The 20,488-nt window shown below is 33.7% G+C and overlaps 1 protein-coding gene across 2 annotated transcripts in view; it reads left to right on the top strand.

Annotated features, from left to right (window-relative positions):
- The window catches only part of CAMK4 (calcium/calmodulin dependent protein kinase IV), a 209,297-nt gene that overhangs the window by 149,886 nt on the left and 38,923 nt on the right, over positions 1–20,488 (top strand). For both annotated transcript variants that reach the window (XM_074204472.1, XM_074204471.1), the window contains 2 exons: positions 3,146–3,236; positions 5,249–5,323. In XM_074204472.1, the coding sequence (XP_074060573.1) occupies positions 3,146–3,236; positions 5,249–5,323 (166 nt within the window). The remainder of the gene's footprint in view (positions 1–3,145; positions 3,237–5,248; positions 5,324–20,488) is intronic.

Below are 20,488 nucleotides of genomic sequence, written 5' to 3'. Positions count from 1 at the left end.
TATTCCATCAATGCGATAATCAGGGACAATTTTATGGTATCTGTGATGGAGAATAGCATCTGTATCCAGAGAAAGAACTGTGGAGTTTAAACAAAGACCAAAGACTATTTCCTTCAATTAAAAAAAAAAAAGTAGGGGCAGCTAGGTGGTGCAATGGATAGAGCACCGGCCCTGGAGTCAGGAGTACCTGAGTTTAAATCCAGCCTCAGACACTTAATAATTACCTAGCTGTGTGGCCTTGGGCAAGCCACTTTAACCCCATTTGCCTTACAAAAAAAAACCTATAAAAAAAGTTGTCTTACGTAGTAGTAATTTTTCTATCTCTTATATTTTATTTTTTCCTCAAGGATATAACTTTTCTCTCAACACATTCAATTTGATCAATGTATGCATGGAAACAATATAAAGATTACCAGTCTGCCTTATGTCAGGGGTTAGGGGGAGGAAGGGAAGGGCAGTTGTAGAGAAAACTGTAAAATCCAAAAAGCAAAAAATGCATTCAAAATGCAAAAAAATGATAGATAGAAACTACTATTGTATATAATTAGAAAACAAATAAAATATTTATATTAAAAAATCAATGTAAAAGCAAAAAATTTATAGCTTATTTTGTTAGTTGATAAGTTCTGGAATTTCTTCTAGGATTATGGAATCTAGATTTGTACTAAATTGAGATGTCCTCCCAAATATGATTAATTTACAAACTAAACATTGAACTGCCACTTTTGTAATCTCTGGCAATGAATCAACTGAAAAAAATAAACTCATGATGTGAGATGTTTGGAATATATATTATTTGTGTTCAATAGAGGACTATGGTATTATCATCATAAAATGGGATTTTTATGCAGTAACGTTTGTAAGATACATTTAGGTGTAAATAGAATTCAGATTGTTCATATTACAGTGAAATATGTCTATCCTAATTTGATGTTTAAGTTCAGCCAGAAAGTATTATATTATTTGGCATTAAAAATGATGAAGAGGACCAGTTGGTAGTGCAGTGGATAAAGCAGTGGTCCTAGAATTAGGAGGACCTAAGGTCAAATCTGATCCCCAAAACTTAACTACCTAGGTGTGTGACTCTGAGCAAGTCACTTTAACCCCATTGCATTGCATAAACAAACAAACAAAAAAAACAAAAACAAGAAGGTAAGAATATGAAGAAAATTCCCTCTACCTAACTTTTCCTCTTCTGAAGGTAATTGGGGTATGTATTCAACAAAATAATGGAATTTTCAAGTTTTACTTTTTTATAGCTTTGGTTACTAGTAAGAATACAGTCATTAGAAGATTAGAATCATCCATTGCAAACAGGAAGAATAAAAGAAATTAAAGTACTTAAAAAAAGAAAGGAATATAACCTTTTATTAGAACAGTGTACTTACCTAAAAATTATCCAGGTGTTAGAGTATAAAAACTTCACAATCAAATGTAGAAAAGAGAATTTTTAAATTTTTGTTGTTTTCAATGTTCATTTTTATGAGATTTTTGTGCCTCAAATTTGTTTGCCTTCTTTCCTTCTCCCCTCTTCACCAATACAGTAAGAAATCTGATATAGGTTATATCATGTTTAACATATTTCCATATTAATTATATTGTGAAAGAAGAAACAGAATAAAAGGGGGGGAAAACACCAAACCCCCCCCAAAGTGAAAATAGTATGCTTAGATCTGCATTCGGACTCCATGATTATTTCTCTGAATAGGGATAGCATTTTTCATCATTTTTTATAAAAAGCAGTTATCTTAGAACCAGGTCAGGATTATAGGAAACCTCAGTGTAGAAAGGAATGAATGTGATCTTGCCAAGTTGAACCAGAAAGAACCAATGGCCCAAAGGAACTGGAGAAAATAGAAAGAAAGGTAAAACTAAGTTGTGTCAGAGAAAAGAAAGAAATAGGAGGGTCATCATATACTCATGGATTCAAGAGAAATGCTCAGCTGTTCTAAGAAAAGGTTCTTTAAGTTTCTGTCCTTTCACCTCTTATTTTGTTATTCAAATGTTTCCAGGAACATGAATTTTTTATTCTACTACAAAGATGCCAGTGGTTGGTTAAAGATATATATAAATATAAATTAAGACAGAGAGTGATTCCCTCAGGATTAACCAGCCCCCCTCTCCACCCATCCTCCATCATTGGGAATGGGGGGAAGGATAATCCTTTCTGGGAAGTTGGTCTCAAAAAAATGAAAATAAAAACATTTCCTAAGATAGAAATTTAAACTGTAAATAAACTAGATGACTTGTTGAAAATTATTTCTATTTAAGCTCATTCCGAGTCAACAAATATGGGGCTGATAAAATTGAATGTTGGAGTTTTTAGTGGCTTCTCAATATAATCTAGAAACAATATCAGTGAGAAAGTTCTATTTAATACTCAATTGAGAAAGAAATGGACTGCTTTTGAAGAAAAATACAATTAATAGACACGAAGCACAGATTATTTATGATTTTGTATTCTTTAAAGAAGACAAAAATCCAGGTAATAGAAACAGCATAAAGTAAAAAAAATTACAGAGTGGCAAGAGGCATCTGGGAGCACAATTAACCTTTTTGGTTCTTATCTTAATCTTCAATGAGTGGTAACCTTTAGAATCCATCAGAATATTACAGTTTTCTTGTATCCCTTAATAAGTTTTTATTATTTTCTCCTTAGTGTAACACTTATTATAGGAGTCCGACTAATAGCATGTAAAGTCTAGTCTCCTTCTCTTTGATCATTACCAAAGACAGTGGTAGTTCTTAGATAGGGAATAAGTGGAAGTAAGAGAACACTGCTGTCTTCATTAAAATATTTCAGGTGAAAATAAACCTTCCTCAGGTCCCAGATTAACAATCTTAATCTCTACCAGAGAGGGAAGGAATACAAGCAACATATATAATTAGAACAGCCAATACTGCTTCATAGTAATAATTACCTCAGTCTAGCTATTTTAGGTTCTACTATTTAAACAGGCTTTCACATTCAGGTAAGCATTTATAATCAATAATTTGATCATTTCTAGTTTTAAAAAATGTCTTTTTTTAGGATAACTTCTTTATTCATGTTATCTATGAATAGAAAGTTGCTATTATATATGTATATATTATGAGTATGAAATATAATTTTCTGAATTTCCTGACATGATTTTTTTCTTTTTAGTACCTCCATGAAAATGGAATTGTCCATCGTGATCTTAAACCTGAGAACCTACTCTATGCAACTCCAGAACCAGATGCACTACTCAAAATAGGTAAGAAATATCCCTTATGACTTAATACTCCTCTCTTTTTATAGGGAGTTAAATGTTTTTAATAGGATATAAAATGTTTCTTTTCTTCAGAGTAGTTCCTAGATTATTCTGAATCTTAAAAGCAATGAAAAATTCATTATGTCTGAAGAACTTGTGCCTTGTATTGTGACATTTAATATAGAAAAGTGATTGTTGCAGTAAAAATTTGATTCTGAGCAAATAAGAATTTTAGACCAAGGTTATTCAATCTGGTCCAAAAAGGAATGAATTGTCCTTCTCTGTTTATTAATAGTTTTCAAAAAAAGCACTTTGTTTTTTAAAAAAAATAGTCATTGAATAAGGGTTTGGAATTAATGCTCTATGTATCTTGAAGCAAATTCTTATTAGTTGTTAGCCATGGACTGAGCATCTCTTGGTTTCATTTTTTTCTCTTAACAAGGAATGGATTATCTTTATTACAATTAGCATTTGCTCCCTGGTCCCAAATAAATATGGTCCTAGGATAAAAAGAAAAAAGAGAAACATGAGAAATAAAAAACCAGAATGATTCAACTTCCTTTAAGTTAAGTTTTGGCTAACCAAGAGTGGATTATATATCATGAAAATACCAATACATTCCTTAACTAGCATTATGTTCTTTAATGCTCTTGTGATACCTTCTGTGTATTTATCTCAGGCCATTGAAAATGAGCATATATATATATATATATATATATATACATATATATATATATATGTGTGTGTGTGTGTGTGTATACATATATATATATGTATATATATATATATATATATATATATATGATAGGGCTCATTTTATAAATGCAGACACTAAAAAGAAATTCTGAAAATGCTGCAAGTCATCTAGAATTTGCTGTGGATAGCCATTAGAAAAACATACAAAAAAGATAGTAGGCTTCAGGGACAATCCCATTTTCCTTGACTTCTCTTTCTCTTTTGTTATCTTAAAAGAAATTTATCTGAAGATAGATAATAGATAATAATTTATGCAATAGAACTTTGTATCTGAAGTACTCCCAACTCATAGTCACTTTTAATAGGAAGATAGTCACTTTTAAAGTTAAAATGACAAAAATTCCACTCCAAATTCGAGAAGTAAAAGATTTCTAATGAAAAGTGCTTCATGTGTTTTCTGATTCTACCTTAACAAATACCTCAAAATAATAGCAACTTTAAGCAACGTTTAACCTGACTGACCTTTTTTTGACTGAAGAAATTTTTTAATTTGAAAAACTGTTTTTCTTTCCTATTTGATATTGTCCCCAAAATACAGATATTTCATATTTCTGTTCATTAATAACCATTTTCTCCAAAGTTTGTTATGAAGTTCTTTTGTTTTTGCATCTTATCTAATAATACAGAAGTTCTGAATTGTTCTACTTGTTTATATTGTTGGCAATTAGTATGTACTTCACTAATGTCGGAACTAGCAACCCAATGCTGTTTTATTTTGCTTGTGCTGTTTTATTGAAAGAAATATTTAATAAATTGACATAGATCAGGGATTCTTAGCCTGGAGTGCCTGAACATATTTTTGGACATTTTAATAACAATATTGGAACATAATTGGTTTCTGTTTATGCACCTAAAACAGTGATCATAAAAATAACAAAAGCTAACATTCATATATATCACTTAAAGGATTTCAAAGCCCTTGACATACATTAATTCATTTGATTATTGACATTAATTAATATTAATTATTCTGAGAAGCAGTACTCACTGCACTGCCAAAAGTATCTATGACACAAAAAAGATTTAACACTGGCATGGATGGAAGAGAAGATGGTCATAGTATTATTTTTGGAATTTTCTCTATTATTAAAAATTTTAAACTTTCCCCCCATAATCTTTTTTTTTTGGTCTCTAATTCTTCACCGACAAAAGAGTATTTTATTGAACATCATGGGTACAGAAAAAAAATAGTCTGTCATTGCATATTAGATGTGAAAATATAGAATTGTTTTTTGATTTCCTTCCTTTTATTTTAACAGCTGATTTTGGACTTTCTAAAATTGTGGATGATCAAGTTAGCATGAGGACTGTTTGTGGAACCCCAGGATATTGTGGTATGTCCTCTATTACTGATTTTCCTTCTACTTTTGTTTCTTTTTAACAGCCTAATTTGTGTATTTTACAATTTTTATCTATTCTAAAATATTGTCACCTCTGGATACAAATGGTTGAAATAGAAAAACCAAAATAGCACATTAAGGTAACAATTTTCCATAAGTTTTCCCAAAGGAAACAATCTGCTAATAGAATCTAATCTGGTTGCCTGATAAATTGAATGGCCAGAAAGAAATGCTAATCAAACCTTAAACAAATATATAGCTTACTTTTGAATAGTAGTCAAACATTTATTATATGCCTCAGATGTGCCAAATATTGTGTTAAAAACTGGGACTACAAAGGTAGGCAAAAAACAGTCTCTTCCCTCAAGAAACTCACAATCTAATGGGTGGATAACATATAAACAAAGATGTACACATTTAGGGGATTAAGGGGTAGGAGTAGTTAAAAAGAGAAAAGACTTTGGAAATAAGAGAAGTTGAAAAAGGCATCCTGTAGATTAAGATATGGTATTTGGTTGGGACTTAGACAGGAGGAAGCCAACAATGAAGAAGGAGAGCATTTCAGACATGGAGAACAGTCAAAGAAAATGCACAGAGACAAGAGAAGCAATGTCTTATTGGTGGAACAACAAGTCCAGTGACACTAGATCAGAGTATGGGGCAATGAACAAAGTGTAAGAAGTTTGGAAAGGGATAGAGGAGCTAGGTTACAAAAGTTTTTATCCTAGAGGTGTTGGGGAGCTACTGAAGTTTATTGAGCAGTTTGACATGATCAGACCTTATTTAGAAAAAATCAAGTTGGCAGCTAAACAGAAGATGAATTGGAGTTGGTTGAGACTTGAGGCAGGCAGACCACTTTTTCTCTGGCATGCTATTTCAGGGTAATGGCAGTATCAAAGGAAAAAAGGGGGCATTTTTGAAAGATGTTGCAAAGATGAAATTGGTGGACCTTAGAGAACATATTGGATATGAGGAGGGTAGTTAGGGATAGTGAGGAGCTCACACTTAGGTTTTTAAGCCTGAAAACTGAGAGGATGGTGTTATCTTAGTCAATAATAGGGAAGTTTTTTAGGGGAGAGGGTTTGGAGAAAAGGTAATGAATTCAATTTTGAATATGTAAGGTGTAAGGTGTGTACTGGATATAGGTTTAGGATATCTGGAAGGCAGTTGGAGATGTAAGATTAGAAATAAGAAGAAAGGTTACTTCAGAATAAGTAGATTTGAAAATTATCAGTATAGATTTAAAAATTAAACCCATGGAAGCTGATGAGATTCCCAAGTGAAGTACTAGAGAGGGAGAAGAGAAGAAGGCCCAGGAGAGAACTCTGTGGTTGTAGATGAGAATCTGGATTAGAATCCAGCAAAAGAGACTAAAATAGGGGGCAGCTAGGTGGTGCGGTGGATAGAGCACCAGCCCGGGAATCAGGAGTACCTGAGTTCAAATTCGACCTCAGACACTTAATAATTACCTAGCTGTGTGGCCTTGGGCAAGCCACTTAACTCCATTGCCTTGCAAAACCCTAAAAAATAAAAGAGACTAAAAAAGAATAGAATAAGAGGGATGAATAGACAAAAGGAGAATCAAGAGAGAGGGATATTCCAAAAACTAGAGAGAAGATGGATATAATGGAATCAGGAAAAGTTTGATGTAGGAAGTAGCTTCAAGTTGTGCATTAAAGGATACTAGGAATTCTAAGAGAAGGGGAGAAGAAGAATATACTTTCTAGGAGGACAACCAATGTACAACTTCAGAGACTGAGAAACAAGAAAGCCAGTTTGACTGCACTATAGAATATGAAAGGGACTAAAATATAATAAAGGTACATTGAAACCAGGTTGTGAAGTACTTTAAACACCAAACAAAGGATTACATTTGTTCCTAAAGAAGCCAGTTGAATATGTTAAATAGGAGAGTGATATAATCAGACCTCTGCCTTAGGAATATCTCTTTTCTAGCTATTCAAAGGATTGGAGAGGAGAGAAATTGGATACAGGGAATCCAATAAAGAGGCTATTGTGAAAGGAGAGATGAAAAGTGATGAGGAGCTGAATTAGAGCTGTGATTATATAAATGGAGAGATGAGGACAAATGCAAGACATGTTGAGGTAGCATTAAGAAGACCTGACAATTGATGGGATTTGGGAAATACAGGAGAGGATGGAATTGAGGATGATTCTAGATAATAAGCCTCACAACTGGGAGGATGATGGTATCCTTAAGTAAAAATATATTGGGAAGTTAGGGAAAATAATGGAACTGAGAAAAAATAATGTTTTATTCTGACTGGGACATACTGAGTTTGATATGTTTATGTGATATCCATATAGGAACATCTAATAGGCACTTGATTCCAGAACTGAGGGATAAATATATAGATCTGCAGTCTTCTGTGTTTTTAATAGTTTAACCCATGAAATGATGGAACCAGGAAAGAAAATATTTAGAGAAAAGATCCAGGGAAAAATCTATATTATCCAACCCATAGATAGGTGATCATATATGGATACTGATATCACAAAGGAGACAGAGAAGGAGTAAACAGAAAGGGAGAAAGAGAAAAAAGAATCTAAAAGGAGAGGATGATCAACAATGTCAAATATTGCAGAGCATAATTGTAATAACAAAAATAATAACAATGCTAATAATAAAAAAAGAGTAGAATTTAGACAGGACCTACTATATGTTAGCACTAAGCTAAATATTATTATAAATATTATTTTATCCTGGAAATTAGGTATTATCATCATCATCATCATCATCATCATCCTGATTTTATTGCTGAGGAAACTGAGGCAAAAAATATTAAGTGACTTACCCAAGGTAATGCAGCTTGTAAGTCCTTGAGGTCAAATTTGAACTCTAGTTTTCCTGAGCTCAGACCTAGTACTCTATCCACTGAAACAGTATAGAAATGGAAAAAAGACCATCAGCTTGGTAATGAAGTCAAATTGCAAAGCAGTTGAGATGTAAATGAAAATATGCCAGTGATTATAGATTTTTTTTCCTTCTAGAAGTTTGTTTTTGAAAGGAAGTATAGTATGAAAGCTTTAAGGGATGGTTTTTAAAGGAAGACTTAAAAAGTGCTAAGATAAAAGTGGGAAGAAACTGATAATTTTTTTTTCCATAGGGAGAGAATGAAGACTGAAGGGAAAGGGAGGTGGTATGGCAGCATTCTGCCAAGTGAGACAATATTTAATGGAATCAAGGGTATGCCTTGGTAAGCAAAGCAGTCCCATTTTCATAGCAGATGAAAGTGAAAGGAGAGAATGTATTGTCTTTGGAAGGAGTATCAATAGGTTTGAGATATAGAGGAAAATAAGGAATTCATAGCAAGTTGTCTTGGATCATTGTATTGCTTAGAATAGCTGTAATTCACAGCTGACCATCTTATAATATTGCTGTTACTATGTACAATGTTCTCCTCCTTTTACTCTTCAATTCCCAATTCTTTGCCACCAGAAAAGAGATGCTATAAATATTTGAATCTAGTTCCAAATTAATCTACATAACGGTTGTATCAACTCATAACTCTACTAATGATACATTAGTGTCTCAATTTCCCCACATACCTTCCAACATTTATCATTCTCTATTTTTGTCCTATTAGCCAATCTAATATGTGTGAGGTAGTATATCAGCATTGTTTTAATTTCCTTTTCTCTAGTTAATAGTGTTTCAGAACATTTTTCATATGGCTATAGAGAGCTTTGAATTTTTTCATCTGAAAATTGAAAATTCATATTTTTTATCATTTGTCAGTTGGGGAATGGCTCTCATTTTTATAAATTTGACTTACTTCTCTATATAGTTGAGAGATGAGACATTTATCACTGATATGATTTGCTAACTGTATTTCATTTCATCCTATTCCCACCCACCCCCAATTTATTCTATTTTCCTTCTCCTTTAACTCTCTTAAAAAGTACTTTTTAAAAAGTACTGACAATTGCCTCTCCAAGTCATCTCCATTCTATCATCCCTTTCTTCTCTCATTCTTTTCCCCTCCTATTTTCCTGTAGGATAAGATAGATTTCCATACCCAATTGAGTGTGAATGATATTCCCTCTTTAAATCAATTCTGATGAAAGTTAGGTTCAAATATTCTCTGGCACCTCTCTTGTCTTCCCCCCCACTGTAATAGCTCACTCTTGCCTCTTTTGTATGAGATTATTTATTTAATTCTAATGCTTCTCTTTCCTTTTCTCATCCCTTAATTTTATTCTGAAAATATCAACTCATCATATTCAACTCACACCTGTGCCCTTTCTCTATAGATACCCCTTCTATTTACTCCAATGATAAGAAAACTCTTTTGAGTTATAGGTATCATATATCCCTTATGTAGGAATGTAAACAGTTTCACGTTATTAAGTTCTTTATGATTTTCTTTGCCAGTTTGCCTTTTTTATACTTCTCTTGTGTCTTTTATTTGAAAGTCAAATTTACTCTTAAATTCTGGTCTTTCATCAGGAAGGCTTGAAAATCCTCTATTTCATTGAATATTCATTTTTTCTCCCCGAAAAAGTATGCTCAATTTTTCTGAGTAGATGATTCTTGGTTGTAATTCTAGTTCTTTTGTCCTCTGGAATATCATGTTCCAAGTCTTCTGGTTCTTTAAAGTAAAAGCTGCTAAATTTTGTGTTATCTTGACTGTGGCTCCAAGATACTTGAATCATTTCTTTCTGGATGCTTGAAATATTTTCTTCTTGCTCTAGGAGCTCTGGAATTTGATTATGGGAATTTTCATTTTGGGATCTCTTTCAAGAAATATAAAGTGGATTCTTTCAATTTCTCTTTTATCTTCTACTTTCAGAATATCATGGCAATTTTCCTTATTAATTTCTTGAAAGATGATGTCTTTTTTTTGATCATGGCTTTTAGGGAGTCCATTAATTTTTAAATTATCTCTTCTAGATCAGTGTTCCAAGTCAGTTGTTTTTCTAATAATATATTTCACATCATCATCCTTATTTTTATTCTTTTGGTTTTGTTTTATTGTTTCTTCATGTCTCAGAGTCATTAGCTTCTACTTGCTCAATTCTAATTATTAAAGAATTATTTTCAGAGGGTCAGCTAGGTGGCCCAGTGGATAGAGTACTGGTCCTGGATTCAGGAGGACCTGAGTTCAAATGTGACCTCAGACACTTAATAATTACCTAGCTGTGTGACCTTGGGCAAGTCACTTAACCACATTGCCTTGCCAGGAAAAAACCAAAACAAAAAAAAAGAATTATTTTCTTCAATGAACTTTTATACTTCCTTTTTCATTTGGCTTTTTAAGGAGTTCTCTTCAGTGAATTTTTGTATAGCGTTTTTTCTATTTGGCCAATTCTGTTTTTCAAGACATTTTTCTTAGTGAATTTTTGAATCTCTTATATCATTTAGCCTAGTCTATTTTTTTAAGGTTTTTGCAAGGCAAATGGGGTTAAGTGGCTTGCCCAAGGTCACACAGCTAGGTAATTATTAAGTGTCTGAGACCGGATTTGAACTCAGGTACTCCTGACTCCAGGGCCGGTGCTTTATCCACTGCATCACCTAGCTGCCCCAACCTAGTCTATTTTTAAGGTGGTATTTTTCTTCAGTGTTTTTATGCCTCTTTTTATGCCTCAAGCTACTGACACTTTTTCCATGATTTTTTTTGTTTCACTTTCATTTCTTTTCTTAATTTTCTCTCTCCTTACTTGATTTTTAAAATCCTTTGTGAGCTATTTCATTGCATGAGACTAATTCAACATTTTTCTTGGAGATTTTGGATGTAGGAATTTTGATCCTGCTGTCTTTTTCTGACTGTATTATGATCTTCCTTGTCACCATGGTAATTTTCTATAGAGAGAATTTTTTTCCATTTGTTTGTTCATTTTCCAAGTCTATTTCTTGACTTTTAACTTGTTAAAGTAGGGCTCTGTTTTCAGGAGAAGGATACAATGCCTCAAGCTTCAAGGTTTTTGTGTGACTGTTTTCAGAGATAATTCTAGAGACCTATAAATTTTCCATTTCTCTAAGATGATATGATGTAGGGAGAAGTGTTTATTATTCTCCTGGCTTATGCTCTGGTCTGTTAGTGACCAAAAGCACTCTTTTCTCGAACTGTGAGGAGGGTCTCTGCTCCACTGTGATCAAAAGTCCTGTTGTACTTGTGCTCCTACCTTGCCCTGAGACTGCCACAAGAACTGCAACCTGGATTTGAATATGAACAAAGTGACAAAGTCCTGCCCCAGTACCAGTAAAGAGACCCCTGTAGGGGGCAGCTAGGTGGTGAAGTGGATAAAGCACCAACCCTGGAGTCAGGAGTACTTGGGTTCAAATCCAATCTCAGACACTTAATAATTACCTAGCTGTGTGGCCTTGGGCAAGCCACTTAACCCCATTTGCCTTGCAAAAACCTAAAAAAAAAAGAGAGAGACCCCTGTAATCATCTTCTTACCATTATTTGACCCACTAATCATCTGTGAGCAAGAGCAACTGCTGATTTATTGACTCTCAAGGTCTGCTCCTGCCAGTCTATTCTGGCAAGACCTACACTGGTCCTGGTGCACAGACCTTTGCTGTCAAACTTTTAAGTAGTATTGGGCTAGAAAAAAATGTTTTACTCCATCCTTTTGAGGATTCTGCCACTTCTGAATTTATTTTAAGGAATTTTTCAAATGTTTTTGGAGAGGTCTGGGGGAGAGCTCAGATGAGTTTCTACCTTTTTTCTGCCATCTTAGTTCTACCCTTGAATATTTCATTCTTTGTATCTGCATACCCCAGTGCCATACCACCCATAAATAAACGCATAGGATTGTTTGATTAATATATTAACTGAATGAATCCTTTCTCTGTCCTTCACAATGCTAGTCACACAGAAAATGCTCAATAAATATTTGTTTGTTAGTTATTGCTTTCCTGGGAATATGAATAAATATTTTGAATGACTATCAGGTAGAAAATTTGAAGAAGTTAGAAGAAAAGTTTAGCCTTTCCACCAAGAAGGTACACTACTGTTGGATTTTTCCTAGGTATCAGAAGGAAAGTCTTCAGATAGCAATCAGAGATGAAATTAGGGACTGATAAGAAGGGCACAGAAGAGAGAAAGAAAGAGAAAGAGGATACAGTGTGTCTCTCTCTCTGAGTTTCTCCATCTTATCTCTAAAGGAGAGAGCTTTACTGGAACAAAGGAAGACCAGTTTTTAAGATCTGTAAAGAAAATTTAAAGCAGAGAAAGTGATAGATTTGAGATGGTTGAAAGGAATCTTAGGCTAAATATTCTGACCAAATGGGGTATTATTACCACAAAATAAATATTGTCCTAGCCAAAGGGAATCCTATTATTTTTTGGCTTCTCTTCCCACCAAGATTTTACCCTGAGAAAATTTCCAAACATTCAGGTACCTAGCTTTCCATAAATGTAGGTAACTTCTAGTGAATTCTTAACAGCTCCACAGAATTCTGCACAGTCCATATGAGGTTTACAGTGTCCCCTGGGCTTTGGGGGCTCAAAAAGCACACACTTTGGAACTGCTAGACAGGCAATCTGTATCACATCAGGCCATTACTATGTAAAAGTACTCACTGTATTAGGAGGGGACAGTAAACCAAGTCTTGATCTCTTGTTTCTCCATGATGTGATTCTATATCTTACCTATTGCTTTAGTTAAAGAGACTTTGAACACATTCCTCTGCTCTTTCCAGGAGGTACACTACTTAAGAAATCCCCTTTCTCTTTCCCCGAAGTTTTGATCCCTGAAATCAGACTTAGGGTTATACTTAGTTTCTATGGCAAACACTTTCCAAAAACCCCTCCTTTTTCTACAAGAAGACTAGATCTCAGTATCAAATTGCTTAGAAATTAAATCTATTCTCTATTAATTGTCATTTTCCCTTTTGGGGTCAATTTTGTTGATCTGATGATTGTGAGGTAGAATATCAGAGTTTTTTTTAATTTGCATTTTAAAGAGTAATAAGGATTTAAAGCATTTGTTTCCACAAGGCTGTTGATAGTGTACAGTCCTGAAAAATTGTTTATCCATTGGGCTCTGGAAAAGCATTCATTTTTGAATATACTCTTTTCCGTTCCTTTTCCCAATGAACCATTCTTTGTAACAGTGATTTTTAAAATAGAAAAAAAAAGTTCAACAAAACTAATTGTAATGGAGGTGGAAACGACGAGGAGCCTGATTCTAGGAGAGCTGTGATGATATAATGAGTTAATTAGTTGGTAGAATAGATGCTAGATCTTGAAGTCAGGAAGACCAGAGTTCAAATCATAGGTAGATAAGTTATACAAACCTTTCCATGATTCAGTTTCCTTATCTGTAGAGGAGGGAATAATAGCACCTAACTTATAGGATGGCAAATGAGATAGTATTTTTAGATTACTTTGCAAAACCTTAAAATGCTCTATAAACACTAGCTACATGGAATGGAAGTGTCTTGGAGAAACAAGTGGAACATGGCACAGATCCTGGTCTTGGATTTGGAACCACTTAATTTAGAAGTCCTCATTTATTTATTTGTTTATTTGTATAATTAGTTGCATTACCAGAAATAGGAGCATCTTCAAAAAAGATTTGAATCTGCCTCAGATAGTTTCTTTGGCTATTTCTTTTTGACTACACTTTTGGTTGATCTTTTGGACTCCTTTGCAGGCAATACTATAAAGAAAGAGGCCATCTGCTCTTACTACTGAGGCTGCCTGAGGTGGTTCTTGGCCCGCCTTAGAATTTATTCTTTCATTGGAGGATAAGGGAGAACAGCATTCAAGCATTCTTAGTCTGGCTTTTTGCAATCATTTCAACATTAATATGCTAAGTTGCAAGGCATGACTCTCAGGACCTAGCCTTTTTGCCAAGAGTGATCCCTCTTTCCCCTAAAACTTAAATGGGACAGGAGAAAGCATGTTCCTAAAGTGCTAGGCAAAGTTGTTTGTATTTCTGTTCTTGTCATATCTTTAAAGTAAGTATCTCTTTATAAAAGTTAATTCATATTAAGTGGTTAAAAGAAACTGGGTTCTGACAGTGGCATCTATCACTGGGAGAATCCAGATTGTAGGAGCAAACCACATCAAACCCTCCGGGTATCCATGAGCCCTGAAAAGAAAATTTGCAAAATTTACTCTTAGATAGTGAGACCAGAATATAATGGTTACATAACCAATATATTGATCACATCTGATATGATATAAAATATTCCACATCCATAATCAACTACCTCTTTCAATGAGAGGAATAAGATATCATGCTGCCTTGACATTGCTGCTTCTATAAGATATCCTGATCTGTCCTCATTAGTAAGAGCTCATCATATCTATTCAGTCCCAACCATCTGATCAGGTTTCACTGTCATTTTCCTGAGATACCACTCTGCCATTATTTCTGCAACCACTGCACCCTCCCAATCATATCTCCTGCTCCTGCCTTGGAAGACTATGCTATTCTGATTATCAGTCAGAAGTCTCATAAGATCTTTCTAGCTCTAGCCTCTGCTCTATATCATTACTATCTTCCTGCCATATTTGTTTCCTCTTCTTGCTCCAAGAGTAACTAAATAAACAATTCACTTGCTTCTGGAAAGGGAATGCTACAGGATTCCTCTATGGGTCCATTCACCATTCCCAGAATAAAACTCCCTTCCCTAACTACTCTTCTACTATTTATATGGTTAATTTTCTCTATGGTGTTGTCATTATGTCAATTGTTTTAGTTCTGCTCACTTTCACTCCATACAAGAGAAATCTTAGTTTCTTTTGAAATTGTGTATTTAATCATTTCTATGGCACAATAATATCCATTACATTCATATAATAATTTATTAGCCATTCCCCAAAAGATAGATGTCCCCTTAGTTTCCAGTTTTTCACCAACATGAAAAGATCTGCTATAAGAATTTTTGCACATATAGGTCCTTTTCTTTTTTCTTAATCTCTTTGGGACACTGTCTAACAGTGATATAGCAGGGTCAGAGCACATGCACATAGATCATAGTGCCAAATTACTTTTCAGAATGACTAGATCAATTCACAACTCCAAAACAGTACCCTATGTTTTTTTCCTGTTTTTCCTTCAGCCTTTCTAGCAATTGTCATTTTTCTCTTTTTTTTCATCTTTTCCAGGGGTTTGAGGTAGAAATTCAAAGATACCTTAATTAGCATTTGTCTAATTATTAATGTTTTAAGGCATTTTATATGATTATTTGATAACTTGAACTTCTTCCTTCTTCCTGTTCATATACTTTGATCATTTATTTATTGAAGCATAAATCTTATTCTTATAAGTTTGAATAAATTCTTTGTCTTGAATATTAGATTTTTATCAGTGAAACTTGCTGAAAGGACTTTTCCTATTACCTCATTTTTTTCCCCAAGGCAATGGGGTTAAGTGGCTTGCCCAAGGCCGCACAGCTAGGTAATTATTAAATGTCTGAGGCCGGATTTTAACTCAGGTCCTCCTGACTCCAGGGCCAGTGCTCTATCCACTGAGCCACCTAGCTGCCCCCTCATTTTCTTCACTTCAAAAAACATTTGCTTTTAGATTTATATAGATGTTATTTTCTATATTATGAATTTACTTACTATATTAAGGATTTGATATCATTTCTAAATTTTAAAATAAAAATAGCTCTTACCTTTTGTCAAAAGTCTTATAATCTATTATATAATCAAATAATTTTTATATTATTTATATTATTGACATTATTTATTATATTTGTGGTCTTCCTTAAGTTTCCTCAATCCTGAATCCCTGGTATAAATACGAGCTAGTCATAATTACATATTCCTTCTAATATTCTTTTTAAACACACGTCCTAATGCTTTGTTTAAATTTTTTTTTGCATCAATGTTCTATATTTCTATAATTCTTTCTTATTTTTTCTATCTAGATTTGATGTCAAGGATATATTTCTATTATAGAAAGAGATTAGAACTTAATGTAACATTTGAGTTAATTATTCTTTGAATATTTGATCAAATGTATTTATAAATTCAGTTTGTCTTTATCGTCTCTCCATCCTCTATCCTTTGGGAAACTCATTTATGGTTGGCCCTATTTTTTTTCTTGATATTGAGTTATTTTTATGGTCTCTGATATTTAATCCTCGGTTATTTTGTTCAGAATTACTCTCCATCATAAAAGCATAGCTTTATTCTTTGATGGATATTGGTATTCCAACAATAGGTACAATTGTCAGCTCACCTTATGCCTTCTTAGTCTGTGACCACATTCTTTCACAAAGTTTCCTTGAACAATTTACTGAATGCATTGGTCATCTTCCTCATGCTCTTTTAATATTTTTTGACCACTAGTATAACACTTGAGCTATCTATTCAATCCTTAAAAAGTATTATTTGCTCAAATAAAGAGAACTTATCACTAGGCTTTGATTTTACTAAGGCACTAGATCTCTTTCAGTTCAACTATCCTTTCCCTTGGGAAAGATACAACTTGAATGAGCTTTGAAGGAAGAGCCACTATTACTAGTTGAGAAGAATTAAAAGAAATACAAGAAGTCATTGAATCACATAAAACAAAAATGTTCATGAGAGACTAAAAAAAGTATAATTTTAATTAGTATAAAAGTAGTAGAATAGTATTGTATTAATTATATATTTTACATATGCAATATATGTATAACTTTAGAATATATATTTTAGTATATTATATTTTAGTATATAATATATTTAATAATATACATATTTAAATGTATATGTATGATAGGATATATATATCAATATTTGTATTTCATCTTTCAGAAGCACCAGATAGTTCACAAAGGTTTTGTTTTCTCTTCAAGTATGAAGTTTTTATAAAAAGTTTTTTCAACATTCCATTGGTTTTCTCCATATTTCCACAATTGTTGGTTGATGGGGCTATAACCTCTTAACTCAAATAAAGGCTAGCATTCTTTTTAATCTCTTTGTAAATAGAAATGACTAGAGTAACTAGTTGCTACTAGACTGGTGAGCTACGTCCATAAGATGTATACAATTTCTGTCTGTACATGACAGAGAAAGAGAAATTTAGTGGGGAGAATTTATTATATGTATTATTATTGGAAATTCATAACTCAGTACAAACAGAAAATCTATCAAAAATTAGTCACATAATATACTATTCAACAACAATCAACAATTCAAAATAAAATAGAAGACACACAATTATTATTGGAAGTTGTGTGGCCTTTCTTGAGTCATTTAAAAGTACCCAGGGGGGCGGCTAGGTGGTGCAGTGGATAAAGCACAGGCCCTGGAGTCAGGAGTACCTGGGTTCAAATCCAATCTCAGCCACTGTGTGGCCTTGAGCAAGCCACTTAACCCCATTTGCCTTGCACAAAAAAAAAATTTTAATTGAAAAAAAAAAAGAAATTGCTCAGTAGAACATGAATCAACTGGTAAAGTTAAAAGGGTGAGGCTGTTGTTTGGAATGTTAATTACTTGAGGATAGTGTAGCTATTTCCATTAACACCTAGAGATGAGGACTTTTTCCAGACCTTATCTAAGCAATTAAATGATAGTACTGGGAATGATAGGTCAGACTATAATAGAACTAAGATTCTCATTTGTATTGGGTCAATAAATGATATACAATTATAGGGATCCTCTAGGGAAGAACAGAGGACAAACTTTGGTCCTTTTAAGGGACAGGAGCCAGAGGAGTAAAGCAAAAGTTCTAAGGAACAGGTCTCTGTTCCCCTAGTCTGGCATTCCTGAAAAGACAGATTCAGAGTTTCTCAACCAAAAAGATTGTAGTTTCTGGGAACAGTGATAGAGTAGCAAGAATTCCTTATCCCCGAGTTCCTCTATGTAGCCATAAAGAAACAGTGGCTGAATTCTTAACCCTGAAATTTGTCGACCATGTTGGGAGTCATAGAAAGGGAAACTAAATGAAAGAGATGCATATTTTGTAATGTCTCTTTAAGATACTGTTCTTTTCTTATGAACAGTTTAGTGGTAAAAAGGACAGAAAAGATATTTTTACATAGAGTAAAAGAGTTATATAGATTCAAAGAATGTTAAGATATTAATACTGTCCTAGTTGAATATTTTGGTGCCTTAAAAAAAGAAGTAAAAAGGGGCGGCTAGGTGGCGTAGTGGATAATACACCGGCCTTGGAGTCAGGAGTACCTGGGTTCAAATCCAACCTCAGACACTTAATAATTACCCAGCTGTGTGGCCTTGGGCAAGCCACTTAACCCCATTTGCCTTGCAAAAACCTAAAAAAAAAAAGAAGTAAAATAACTTTTCTTTAATAAAAACTATATATATATATATGAAGAAGAAGCTTTTAGTTTGGTTTGAACAATTTGCCAGGGGGAATAAACCTTAATTTAAATATAAAAACTCTAATGATCTTGTATACAAAGAAGTATGATGCCTCATGTGTGTTAGCAGTGCTTTAAAGGGAAAAAGAAAGCTTTCATTTTTTAAAACCCAGAAAGATATGAAGAAAAGAAATAATTCAAGAGCACACAATGCATTGGTAATTCACCTTGAAGATTTTAGAGCTCCAGGGCATTGTGGTTCCTGGTCTAACCACATATAATGTTTAATTATTAAGGATGACAATTTTTAAAAGTATAAATCATATAAATTTCAGGTAGCAAGGTGAGTTTCTTGAGAGTCAGGTTCTGATTTAAGGTATTAAAAGTTATAAGGGTATTTTTTCTCTCTACTTCAGTAAACATTGAAGGGTCATCCTCCCATATCCCATCCTCTCTGTTGCTTAACAAAAGATGAAAAACAAGAACAGATATCCAGTGATCCCTCAGCTTTGGGATCCAACTTCCATGTTTCAGCCTGCCCAGAGCTTAGCAGAAGAGAATCTTCTTGATCTCATAGATCATCCTCTTCCAGCAATTGCAGAGTCTATGGTTTTCTCAGTCCAAGACCCCTGAACATCATCAAAGAAAAATAAAGAGGACTTCATTTGAGGGACCTTGTTTTTGAAGTTCTTCCTTACTAAAAATCATCTTGTCATCTTCTAGTTTTTTTTTACTTTAATAAGCAAAAGAGGAAAACATTTGGTTATCAGAGAAGTCCATTGATTATTAAATCTCATACCCACCTGGTCCCAGAGAGAACAAGGGGAGGAAGCAGAAATTTTTTAAGATTCTTTGAAGCAATCTTCCTAGACCCAATGGCAAAATGGAGTTACTGAACAAAGTGAGAATTGAAGGCAAAGAAAAGCAAGGGATTTCGACATGTCACCTCCCTGGACCACACTTTCCTAAAAAAGGAATTAGATCAAATGAACATTTATAGATTAAAATTTTTATTTCTTTTCCAGCTTTACAAAATAAATGTAAGTTAAATCTGGAACTTCATTGATTCACTGATATGTTTTGGATGTCTGTGAGTTAGCTGAGTGAATTGTCTTTCTCAAATATTTCCCTTCTAAGTGAGTGGTGAGGAACTCCACTTCAAGGTAGTGCTGTAAGTCTGAAGGAGGTAGGGTCAAGGAAGACATTCTGATTTTTTATAAGCTTAAGTGGAAATTCTTTGTGCCTTGCAATTTTTATCAGGTTAAATAAATCCTTTTTTTTTTCAAGGAAGAAAGATACAGAAATATAGGAGTTAAGAGTATGTATTAGGTATAAGAGTAGGATTAGACTGGAAACCAGAGAATAGCAGAAGAGGAACAACAGTACTTGAAAAACTACTCATTGGTACAATTTGAAGAGAACAAAAAAGAGCAGATGACTGCAACTACATGATTGTAAATTGGCTGTATGAAGTTTAACTTTACCTCAAGCTTCAGAGAGGGGGAGCTTCTCATAGATGTATGTAGCCCTTTTCTGCCTACTCTGGTTTGAGAAGGAAAAGCTAATGAAGGCAAGACTACTCTGTAGTGGTTTTTGTTATATAAGAGGGGCTGGCTAAGTTGACTTGTACTGTTCAGAGTCAACCTGAGCTGGTTGGTGTGAAATCGGTTCTGATTGGCCACATAGCATCCTAATGAGTAAATAATTAACTCGTGCGGTCAATATAGCACAGAGATCACAAACCTGATGAGTTTCACAGTACTCTAACATAAAGCTGAAGTTACATTAAGGAGTAATACTTTCTAAATTCCCATTTAAAGCTAAGATGTAAGTTGAAAAGGCTTATAAATGTTATGTTCAAGAAAATAAGTGAAGAAGATTTGGTTAGAATGAACAGTGAAAACCAATGGACAAGTAGATAG

The sequence above is a fragment of the Macrotis lagotis genome, chromosome X (genome assembly GCF_037893015.1).
Source record: "Macrotis lagotis isolate mMagLag1 chromosome X, bilby.v1.9.chrom.fasta, whole genome shotgun sequence".
Taxonomy (NCBI): domain Eukaryota; kingdom Metazoa; phylum Chordata; class Mammalia; order Peramelemorphia; family Peramelidae; genus Macrotis; species Macrotis lagotis.
The sequence above is the reverse complement of the archived record's forward strand: the minus strand, read 5'-3'. Positions and strand labels throughout refer to the sequence as shown.